Here is a 12,740-nt window from a genome sequence, read left to right as displayed (position 1 = left end):
ATATTTGCAGATGACACTTCAAAGGGCTGATATCTAAGATCTATAAAGAACTCCTCAAATTCAACACTCAAAGAACAGATAATCACATCAAAAAATGGGCAGAAGACATGAAGAGACACTTCTCCAAAGAAGTCATACAAATGGCTAACAGACATATGGAAAAATGTTCATCATCATTAGCCATCAGGGAGATTCAAATCAAAACCACACTGAGATACCAGTTAGAATGGCCAAAATTAACAAGAAAAGAAACAACAAGTGTTGGAGAGGATGTGGAGAAAGGGGAACCCTCTTACACTGTTGGTGGGAAGGCAAGTTGGTGCAGCCACTTAGGAAAACAGTGTGGAGATTCCTTAAGAAATTAAAAGTAGAGCTACCCTATGATCCTGCAATTGCACTACTGGGTATTTACTCCAAAGATACAGATGCAGTGAAAAGGGCCATCTGTACCCCAATGTTTACAGCAGCAATGGCCACAGTTGTCAAACTGTGGAAAGAGCCAAGATGCCCTTCAACAGACGAATGGATAAAGAAGATATGGTTCATATATACAATAGAATATTATGCCTCCATCAGAAAAGATGAACACCCAACTTTTGTATCAACATGGATGGGTCTAGAGAAGATTATGCTGAGTGAAGTAAGTTAAGCAGAAAGAGAGTCAATTATCATATGGTTTCACTTACTTGTGGAGAGTAAGGAGTAATGTGGAGGACATTAGAAGAAGGAAAGGAAAAGTGAACTGGGGGGAATTGGAGAAGGAGACGAACCATGTGAGACTGTGGACTCTGAGAGACTAACTGAGAGTCTTGCAAGGGAAGGGGTTGGGGGGATGGGTGAGCCTGGTGGTGGGTATTATGGAGGGCATATATTGCATGGAGCACTGGGTGTGATACATAAACAATGAATCTTGGAACACTGAAAAAATAAACTAAAATTAAATAAATAAGTAAATAAATAAAAATAGGCATTTGTAGGTATAAAAAATAAATAAATAAATCCATGAAAGGTATAAATAATATACTTCTTTAACACAATCTGCTTTCAAATATGCCTAAATGAAAAGATAATCTCCTATATTGGCTTTCAACACCAGAAATCAGATAAGTATATATAATACATTTGTTTTTCTCCTACGCATAATGCATATAATTATGGCAGATTCAAAACAACTTGGGAGAATAACTTATAGTCAATAAGAATACAAATTTTATTACACTATCATCAGCTGGATTAGAAAAGAAACACAAATGCTTACGCTATCAAATACTTTTTCAAAGTGTAAAATCATAAATATAAAAATATAGATTTATTACATTTACATTCAGAAATGTAAATTCATGTAAATAAATCAGAACTAAATTAAATGAATAACTAGTTCTTCCATTTCTTCAGTGATAAATATTAAGTTATTACTGGCTTGATTCTTGCAGTTTCTTCATTTAAAAGACAATTTCTACTTCTGGGCCAGATTACTCATAAGTGAGGAAACAGTATTACAAAACCCTTTACCTACCCACTGCACATAATATCTTTCCAAGTTTCTAATTAAATTACTGCTAAGCCAAAGTAGCTTTATAGTTAGAAATATAAAAGTACTTAACTAAATTCTCACCTGTTTTTTCACTCCACAGATCTTTGGAGTAAAGGATAAAAAGAACAGCGATACATACCCTTATAAAAATAAATTAGCTCAGAATCACTGTTAAAAAGTGTCCTTTTTATCATATTAAGATCTCCTCACTAAGGACCAAAAATACAGTATCTACACCAAAACCTTGCTAACCTTTAATAAAGCTCTATTTAATTGTACTTAGATAAGCATTTTTTTTTTAAATAAAGTAGGAAATAGGCAAAGCTGATGGAAGCATTTATTACTTTCTAACATGACTGCCTAACAATTTAGGCAACAAATGATCCTGATAATCTAAAAATAATTCACTTATGGCCGAAAAGGCACAGCTGATTTTCTTGGATTCTTGCAGCAAAAGAAAAAACTATTTTTCTAATTACAATTGATCCACCAAAATAACCTCAGAGTCACAACACAAAGAGTACTAGAGATCAAGGTTAAAAAAAGTACCCAGAGGTAGAAAGCTGGAAGACTTGTTTTTTTTATTTCCACAAAAAGAATTTCAGATCTATGCTATATTTTCTTTACCAAATCTTTTGATCAACATGCTATGCTGCTTTGATTCAAAATGTATGCATGCTCCAGTTGGAGATCATCAACTCAGTCTGTAAACTAAGTTAGTTTTTCCTAAGCCATTAGTAATTTACTATAGTGGGAGAGAATGTTAATGCATGATAGATCGCGATTTCTAACTCTAGATACTAAACGTGCACAGAAGTCCCATCAAGCTCAGGGTTGGTCCAGTACTGTTCTTCACAATGCATGACACAGAGAGACCTGGCTTACATCCCCGCTCTACCACTTACCAGGGATATAATCTTCAACAAGGTTATTTAACAGCTCTATGCTTTGGCTTCCTCATTTATAAAATGGAGATAATAGTGTTAAAGATTAGAGGTGCCTGGGTGGCTCGGTGGGTTAAGTGTCTGACTCTTGATTTTGGCTGGGGTCATGACCTCAGGTTTGTGAGATGGAGCCCCACATTGGACTCTGCACTGGGCATGAAGCCTGCTTAAGATTCTCTCTCTCTCTCTCTCTCTCCCTCCGCTCCTCCCCCACTCCTCTTTCTCTCCCTCTCTCTCAAAAAAAAAAAAAAATAGTACTGAAGATTAAATACATATATTAAAAAGCACTGAACACAAATGTCTGATACGTAAGTATGATCTGAAATGTTGTGAGTGGATAATTAAAACAAATAACTGAGAGTTGAGAATACCATGAATATTACTTTTTGGTTTCTAAATAAAAATTTAATATTAGGCTTTAAACTAATTCAAAACTAAGAAAGGAACTCCGGTCCTTCATACTAGATTTATTTTTTAGAACTAGATTCCTCGATATGGAGAAAGGGGAACCCTCCTACACTGTTGGTGGGAATGCAAGCTGGTGCAACCACTCTGGAAAACAGCATGGAGGTTCCTCAAAATGTTGAAAATAGAACTGCCCTATGACCCAGCAATTGCACTACTGGGTATTTACCCTAAAGATACAAACATAGTGATCCGAAGGGGCACGTGCTCCCGAATGTTTATAGCAGCAAGGTCCACAATAGCCAAACTATGGAAAGAACCTAGATGTCCATCAACAGATGAATGGATAAAGAAGATGTGGTATGTATACACAATGGAATACTATGCAGCTATCAAAAGAAATGAAATCTTGCCATTTGCGACAACGTGGATGGAACTAGAGCGTATCATGCTTAGCGAAATAAGTCAAGCAGAGAAAGACAACTATCATATGATCTCCCTGATATGAGGAAGTGGTGATACAACATGGGGGGTTAAGGGGATAGAAGAAGAATAAATGAAACAAGATGGGATTGGGAGGGAGACAAACCATAATTAACTCATAATCTCACAAAACAAACTGAGGGTTGCTGGGGGGAGGGGGGCTGGCTGAGGGGGGTGGGGTTATGGACATTGGGGAGGGTATGTGCTATGGTGAGTGCTGTGAATTGTGTAAACCTGGCGATTCACAGACCTGTACCCCTGGGGATAAAAATATATGTTTATAAAAAATAAAAAATTAAAAAAAAAAAAAGAATAGATTCCTCAAGGACTTATAAAGAATAAAGAGCTAAAATCAGATGATCCTGTTTTAAGTCTCACCTTTAACACCTATCAGATTAGCCTGGGCAGATCCCTCATTTCTATGTTTGCCCACATTTTAATATAGGAAATAGATAACATACCACCTGTCCATTCCAATAAGAATGAATAATGGTAGAGTCAAATAAGATGTGGCAATATTTAACATTCTTTACATACAGAAGGGGCTAATGTTAACAAGGTACAACAGATTAATTAAAATTCAAGTTTTTCCCATCAAAACTACTGGCAAACATCACCCATCACAAGAACATGCAGTTAATAAGGTATTCAGAAACTGCAGGGTTTTTTTTTTCATTAAGCTTACTCATTGCATGAATGATGAACAAATATAACCATTAGTAATATAAGGCAAAGTCACATATTTCTATTAATTTGTCAAAAATATTAAGAAAAACAGAGTAGGGGTGCCTGGGTGGCTCAGTGGGTTAAGGCCTCTGCCTTTAGCTCAGGTCATGATCCCAGGGTCCCGAGATCGAGCCCCACATAGGGCTCTCTGCTCAGTGGGGACCTGCTTCCTCCTCTCTCTCTCTCTGCCTGCCTCTCTGCCTACTTGTGATCTCTGTCAAATAAATAAATAATCTTAAAAAAAAAAAAGAAAGAAAAACAGAGTAAAAAAACTGTTTTATTAGATATTCAATAATAGCACAGTCATTTTAACTGTCCTGAATTCTTGCAAATGTTAGAACAGATTTATTCATTAAAATGATAAAACTCAACTTACTTGTATCTGACAGTTTGTACAGTTTCTGCTGAAACATTGTTAACAATACATTTGGCTGCACATTCCAATCCCTGCCAGACAGTTGAAAATCCTGCAAAAATATTTAGAAGTAAGTAAAACTACAGCAAAACAAATGGACCTTGCTAGGTAAATTTATGGGTCATTGTTACCTTGAACACTACTTGCAGCTACAACCATAGCACCATCCAAGGTAGACTTCCCATTTCTGTCTTTTTTAAGAGATTCTGGAACAAGTTTGCTTCCATGCTTCTTGACGTGTGGAGCCAGTTCCTTTCCAACACAGTTTGCTACAGTGCAAACTCCATCAACTAATGAAACCATAAAAAGGGGGAAACACTTAGAAAAAATGTATTCTTTCCTTGATTTTACCACTTTTTAGCAAATTTCTTACATGAGCATCTAAAGTTGTTTTATTGCATAATTTAGCAACTCTATATAAGGATGAGAACCAAGGCTGGCCAGTTTTTAAACAAAGGCTATTATTTGGTTTAAAGACACGTATGCAGAACCTAATGATAAAACTGCCTCTTAAACATAATGTTCTTTTTGGCAATTTGCTTTAAAAAAAACAAAAAACAAAAAACCAAGATTGCTGCAATACAAAACTTGTAGGTCCATCTTTCATGTTTTCCAGCTATGTGTACTTCTGTTTTCTCCACATTGACAAATATTTCACTGAAATAGTAATAAAGTATTTAAATCTATATAAAAGTAAACAAACCAAAATCTGATTGGAAGAATACTGAATATCAAAAAGATAATCTTACTAAATCTAATGATAATTCATTAAGGAGTTATCTGGCTATCTTAAAATACTAAACTTTAGATCTATGATTCTCAAGGAAGATGAAGAGACATGTTACTTGGGAAGGCTGACATCAGAATCACCGAATCAGCTTAATTCAAACAATACATCCCTTTAACTCCACACCAACTAAGACACAGTGAGCTGTCCTTAAAAGAACGTGTCATATTTAAGGATAGCAAATACATTCAGAGCCATTCCTTTTCAAAGGCATGGACACTCCTCTTTCTGACACATCAAAATAATCCTTTAACCAATGTTTCTCAAACTAATATGCAAATAACAATCACCTAGAGATCTTGTTTCTGAATCAGTAATGTGTACCAAATATCTGAAATATTTCTAGAGCTCGCAGATAGGTTGATGTTGTTGCTATAGATCCCACTATGAGTAGCAAGATGATACTGCTTTGTCCTAATCCTTTATTCTTAAGGTTAAATCATCTAAAGGAACATTTAGATTAACCTGAATTAAGAGATCATTTTTAATTTAACTGAAAGAAGTAAAGTCCTCCAAAGTTACTTTACCCAGGAACTGACTGACTTTTGCTGCTCCTCCTGTAGCCTGCTTTGCTATATAAAGTCCCTTGGTCACAGCAGGACTAACTTCCACTGGTTTTTCTTCTGGTTGAATCCGTTCACGGAGTTTAGAAGCACCTTTCTGGATTGCTTTGCCGGTAAATTCAGCACCTTTGACCAAACCCCAGCTCACCCAGGAAGCACCTTTTTATACGAAAATTAAGAAGTCCACAATATTAGAGCTGATTATACCTATAAACCCTTTAATAAATCAAAAGAAAAAACCCAAGGAATTCAATGTTCAGATCCTAAACACACCATAAGCTTTTAAGCCAACTTTACAATTGTAATTTTCTGCCTGGAATACACTTTTTCTAAGTAAATTTATCTTTCAGTACTTAGGTCACAGATTACTCAGTAACATATTTCTGTATACTCTGCTGCTACTACAACTTGTAGGTATCTATACATTATTTATCACACTATTATTACTATTGTTAGGGACTAATTTTGGGTTTTGGTGCCAATAACACAGTATTTGGCTTGAGGACCCAGGCTTCCTTGTTCTTGCCTTAGTCCAGGTACCACTTTTCCTCTATGAAGTGCTGAGGGGTTTAGACACAAATGATGCAAATTAGAAACCAATAAACCTGCTAGATCTCAAACATCAGGGCAGAACTCTTGCTTGCTTGCTTTAGACAAAAGGCACAAGGCAGGGTCCTGTTCCTCCCTCAATCCCAAACCCAAATCCCATGATATCCACACCTTTTAATTTATAACATAAACCTGAATGACAAAGAGAGAATACTCAATACATAAGAAAACGGGAAGCCTAGATGGTTTGGCCATTTCTCATGAGAGTAGTTCCAGTCCTTTAGTTTTGCTCAATGTTTCTTAGAGCATACACGAAAAATGAGACTGTCAAGACAGAAAGCAGGATAGCATAGACTTCTCTAGTGAAAAGTCCCTGTGTACACTTGAGGAAAGGAGAAGTGGGAAGAGATGGAAAAAGAAAGGAAAAATCCCCAGGAGAATAGTTTCCCCTAAGAAGAAGGCGTTACCTTGCCTTGGAGAGCTTACAATTTTAAATATTTCCTTTTTGTCTATACCCTGAAAAAAGTAGCTTTTAAAGCTAGACATATAAAATACCTAAGTATATTCTCCAAAGGTATGTGGCAAGGTTTTTATATAATTACTCTGGCCGGTGAGTGAGTAAGCATCCAGTGACATGTGAAAATCCTGTTTATTTAAAAATATGAACAATGAAAAATAAAAATAAATAAAAAACAATGAAATAAAGTTGCCAAGTGGTAACTGATTAGAAAAACTGTTGTGTTTCTCTTCCTGTTTCAGTCAACATTTCCACCTCTAGCTCAAACACTACCCCCACTGTCCTCCCCTGCAGGAGGACCAGGTCTCAAACCCAGACAAGTATCTTCCAGCAAAGAATTCCCATAACAATGTAGGGACTGAAGACCTCTATTAAAAATATACATAAGGTGTTTGCTGTTAATTTACAGGTTGAAAAGATTTAAGAAGTAAAAAACTGGCTGAACTTGAAGAAGGAAGACTGAGAAATCATAAATGACAATGAAGCAAAGGAAAGCTTAAGTAGACTATACTCCTACAATAAAATAAACAAGAGGGACAGAGTCCATTGATGACTAAGAATAAATGGAAATTAGATAAGTGAAAAGTCATAAGATTGAAAAGAGAAATACTAGATGCAAATTATAAAGAAGTTATCACCATGAAAGAGTGTATAATAGAGATAATACTTTAAAACCTAAGTATTACAATAGAAGATCAGGAAATGTAGTATTTTACTGGTAGCTATTAAGATCTTTTAAATGGCTTGTGTAGAGCAAGATACAGATTTACTCTATCCATATTAATCTTATATGCAACCATTTAATGGCATGCCATCCAGGCAATGGATGTTTGCTGAATAAATGAGAAATTGCCAGATGACTTAAAATGATCTCGCTCAAATCTAACCCAATGCAGCTGGTACTCTTATCAGTCTATAGTTGATGATCCTCTACCTCTTCCCAAATGAGCTTATTAAAATCGCCATCTAAAATGTTTGGCAGTTGCCTTCTTAAATGTGTAATTCTAGCCTTTCAAGCCAATATGCTACACAGGTAAATTTTAAGCAGTAACTTCATGTTTTTTCACTTTTTATATTCACAAAACACCGTACTGTAACTTTTACTGATCTTTACTGATCTTCACACACTAGATAGGAACAAACCATGGGATAAAGTGATTAAGCTCTTTAGTTCCCTGATTACTTATCTTTGTATAGAGCCTGCATGAGTCAGGTAGAAACTGTCTCCGGACAGATCAGATCACTTTCCCTGGAGTAAATCTTGAATATTTTCTGCCACTTTTTTTTTTATTACCTGTAACTTAAGTATTTGATGAGCTAGTTGGTTTTCATTCTACCTATTAAAAAGCACATAAAGAGGTATATACTCTGAGTGGCTGTTAAATAATTTTAATGTAACCAACTATTAGGGCTATTGTTAGAACTGAGGAGATAAGAAGAAAAGAAAAGAGTTGTAAAAGCCTACTAAAGTCTCAAGTAGTAAAGCAGTCCCCTAAGTGTTATCAGAGTGTGATTTTTGCTCATTTTCAAATGATGCACCACTCAGGTTTTTTCTGAAATCTCTAAAGCGATCTGTCCCCAGAATTAGCTGATTCTAAGGGTACTTTGCTCTTTGAATAGAACCAGTACATGTAATCTGTGTGGTACTTAGGAGGCCTAAAACTTAGTGACATAGAGGGGCACCTGGGTGGCTCAGTCGTTAAGTGTCTGCTTTGAGCTCAAGTTATGATCCCAGAGTCCTGGGATTGAGTCCTTCATTGGGCTCCCTGATCAGCAGGAAGGCTCCTTCTCCTCTTCCACTCTCCCAGCTTGTGTTCCTTCTCTCACTGTCTCTCTCAAATAAGTAAATAAAATCTTAAAAAACAAACAAACAAACAAAAAAACAAAAAAACTTAGTGGCATACAATACTTTCCAAAGGTAGCCAAATAGTATCACCTGTTCATGTTCTTTCAACATGACCTTGACATTCCTCCCATTGAGATGTGGGGTAGGTCTATGTCACATCCCCTTAAATCTGTTATCTTCTTGTAGTGAGAGATACTGGAAACTTCTAAGAATTTGTTAGAAAGGATATGTGGCTTCTGCCTGTTTCCTATTATCATTCATGCTTGGAACCCTGGGCTACCATGTAGAAGCCTGACTAGCTTAAGGTTGCTAAGCTGTCAAACACATGGAAATCATGTCTAGGTACTCTATTTGGCAGTCCTAGATTTTGAGCTCTTCTAACCCAGATGCCAGATTTGTGAATAAAGGAGACTTCAGATGATTCCAGCCCCCAGCTACTGAGTCACTAGTCAGTCTTTGGGTCTTCCTGGCTGAGGTCCTGCTATCATGAAGCAGATGTAAGCCATCCTTGTTGTGACCTTTTGGAATACCTGGCCCACAGTACCACAAACAAATGTTTGTTGTTTGATGCCATTAAGGTTGAGATGGTTTGTCACACAGGAATAATAAATAGAACTATCTTGAGCAGTAAGAATTAAAAAAAACTTAAGAAAATAACCTTTGAAATTAGTTATCTACTTATACGTGAATATAGGCAAAATTTCTGAATGCTGACCTAACAGCCTAGCAATCTGTAAAGTTATGGGACAGGATAGTAAGAGTGAAGATTTTTCTTTAGAACGTCTTTGAAAATCTTTATCAAGGCTAAATTTTTTTTTTTTTTTTAAGATTTTATTTATTTATTTGACAGAGAGAAATCACAAGTAGATGGAGAGGCAGGCAGAGAGAGAGAGAGGGAAGCAGACTCTCCGCTGAGCAGAGAGCCCGATGTGGGACTCGATCCCAGGACTCCGAGATCATGACCTGAGCCGAAGGCAGCGGCTTAACCCACTGAGCCACCCAGGCGCCCCTCAAGGCTAAATTTTAAGTATTAAAATTGTAACTGAAAAACATGGCTTTGTCTTATCTCTAGCAGCTCTCTGACATGGGCAAAATATTAGTTAATTAATTTTCACTTATTTTAGTTTGTTGGTTTTTCATGTTGAAGGTTTCCTCTGCTTTAGACATCTTTATTATTTTAATGGGTTTTTAGTGCAGTGATGGAAATCTATATTGACAGTCTTTTAAATGACTGGTCAAGATCTCTTTACAGGGTCACAAATTTGGCTTACTAAAGAGTGACTGGCAATGTTTTTAAAAATAAAATAGAAGGTCTAAAAATCTGAGAGCTAAAACAGTTGAAAAGCCAAAATGTTAACGAATAAACATGGAAAGACATGTCAGTAACGATCATTCTAGTTTTGTTTTTTTTTTTAAAGATTTTATTTATTTATTTGACAGACAGAGATCATAAGTAGGCAGAGAGGCAGGCAGAGAGAGAGGAAGGGAAGCAGGCTCCCTGCTGAGAGGACAGCCCAATGTGGGGCTCCCAGGACCCTGGGATCATGACCCAAGCTGAAGGCAGAGGCTTCAACCCACTGAGCCACCCAAGTGCCCTGATAATTCTGGTTTTAAAATAACTGATCTGATATCCTTTCTAACCACAATTAAATAGTACAGCCTACATCCCAAACAGCTTAGCTATAATCCTCAGGTCTCTTCATACCTCCATTGCAGTGTGGTTAGGGAATGCTACTTTGCTTCCAAAGACAGGATGAGTTCCTCATCACTTTTTTTAGAAGAGGAGGAAGGGGGAAAAGGGGAGAAAAGGATTGAAGAAGAATTTCAAAGAAGAATGGAAAATAACTAATTTTATGTTCAGAAGAGCTATCCTGAGAGCCTGGGGATTCCCAAAGATTTTGACTACCAATTTTCCCTAGAGTGAAACAGAAAATAGTCAAGAATTTCTACCTATGTGATAATATATAATGTTCTAAAAGACTAGTTCCTCTGTTTTAAAGTATTTATAAAATGATCATTTAGAACCAAAATACAAAATACTGTCCTTCTAAGTATTCTCTTATGTATTTCAAAGGTTTCACATTATAGGGAAAAAAAATTAACATTACTGTTATACCTGACAAAATATTTTGAGCCACTTTCTCACTCCATTCAGGTAATTCCTTTGCTTTTTCTTCTGAAACTGGTTCATAGGGTACAATGTGACTCAGATTAACTTCTTCACTTGAAGTGTCTTTAGCCTAGTAAAAATGTTTCAAATGTAAAACAATGAAGAAAAATTATAATGGGAAAATATAATAAGCATTATGTAATAAAATATTAAGCCAACAAATGTTAGATATAATTAATAAAAATACCTCCAGCCAACATAGTTACCAGTATATTTTATAACAGAAAGCAAAATACCACAACTGCCATAAAGCTTAAAAATATCCTGGTCTTATATAAGGTCTCCCTGGAAAGTAAGGTTTAAATATCAACATACTTCCAATATAGCATTTATCAAATCATATTTAAACTGATGAGATTATGAGTTCCTTCATAAACTTATCAACCCCTTGATGGCAGTATGCACATGATACTCAGTAAGATTTAAAACATTTGTTATATGACTCAATCAGTAAGGAAGGATGTATCCAAATAAACTGGTTTTGATAGAAATCAAGTAAAAGCAAGTAAAAATATATAAACACTGCTATTCCATCTAAATGGAAATAGGGACACAGATATACCTGCATTTTGCTAATTTAACAGTTGTTATGAGAACTAGAGTCAACACTTAAAATGTCAAAGCTAAATTTATTCATTCTAAGAAATTAACAGCAGGTTAACTCAGACCTCATAATACTCTAAAATTTCTTGAAAATCAAACTTCCCAATGGAAATATGAAGAGAACTTCACTTAAAATATAAAACATTAAAAATGAAATGAAAACTTCTGTGGGGGGAGGGGAAGCCATTCCTAATTAAAACCCAAAGACAAAATGAACATAATATTAGGAACTTCTATCTTAAATAATGAGCCAAAGTCCTAATACATAGAAAGCCCCTGGAAATCAGGAAGAAAGACTAGCAATCCAAAATGGACAAATGACAAGAGTAGACATCCCACAGGACACAAAATTCAAAGAACCCCTAAGCAGATACACAACACCACTCACAATAAAATCAATGCAAATTACGATATTCCAATACACAATTTCTTATCTATCAGACTGCCAAAATACAGAGGCTGATCACCCACTCTGTGGACTAAGCTATGAAGAAAACAGGTTTCCTATGATGCCGGTGGAAGTGCTAAAGAGTATAGTCCTTAGGGAGGGCAACTTAGCAAAATCTATCAAAATTACATATGTATTTATTTTCTGACTCAGTAACCCCACTTCTAAGAGTGTATCTGATGAATTACCTGCAAATGTATGAATCAATGGATCTACAAAGCTACTCACTGAAGCGGTTTCTAATAGCAAAAGCCTACAATCATCCAATGACTCAATAGATTGGTTAGAGAAAACTATCATAAATCCATACAATGAAATATGAGGTAGCTATAAAAAAGAGTGAGAGGGTTCTCCATTTATAACACTGAAAGATCCCCAGAATTTATTCAAATAAATTATTTATTCAAATAAATTTATTTATTTAAATAAATTCTTATACCTTTGGTATAAGAAAGGGAGAGAAATCTGTTTTTATTTGCTTTTACCTGCCTCAAGAAACTAGGGAAGAAACACAAGATCTTGATAAAAAGTGATTACCTACTATGGCAGGGACAATGACATGGACAAAAGTGGGAGTAGAGTTTTTCAATGTATATACCTGTTTATATAATTTGATTTTTTTAGTTAACAAATTAAATTTCTTAAAAATAGAAGTTTTAAATGATGTGAAAAATTTCCAAACATACTAAGTAAAAAGAAAGGCGCAAAACAGTATGTCTTCCATTCATATTCTTATGTGAATGTGTGCAT

General features: G+C 35.6%; 1 protein-coding gene across 2 annotated transcripts in view; it reads right to left on the bottom strand.

Moving 5' to 3' along the window:
- The window catches only part of SPART (spartin), a 38,395-nt gene that overhangs the window by 13,163 nt on the left and 12,492 nt on the right, over positions 1-12,740 (bottom strand). For both annotated transcript variants that reach the window (XM_059144163.1, XM_059144162.1), the window contains exons 5-8: positions 10,886-11,009; positions 5,822-6,016; positions 4,639-4,797; positions 4,469-4,559 (exon numbers count right to left, since the gene is read on the bottom strand). In XM_059144163.1, coding sequence (XP_059000146.1) covers positions 4,469-4,559; positions 4,639-4,797; positions 5,822-6,016; positions 10,886-11,009 — 569 coding nt within the window. The remainder of the gene's footprint in view (positions 1-4,468; positions 4,560-4,638; positions 4,798-5,821; positions 6,017-10,885; positions 11,010-12,740) is intronic.

This window comes from Mustela lutreola, chromosome 13, assembly GCF_030435805.1.
Source record: "Mustela lutreola isolate mMusLut2 chromosome 13, mMusLut2.pri, whole genome shotgun sequence".
In the NCBI taxonomy this organism is placed as follows: Eukaryota; Metazoa; Chordata; class Mammalia; order Carnivora; family Mustelidae; genus Mustela; species Mustela lutreola.
This window is presented reverse-complemented; position numbering and strand designations above follow the sequence as displayed.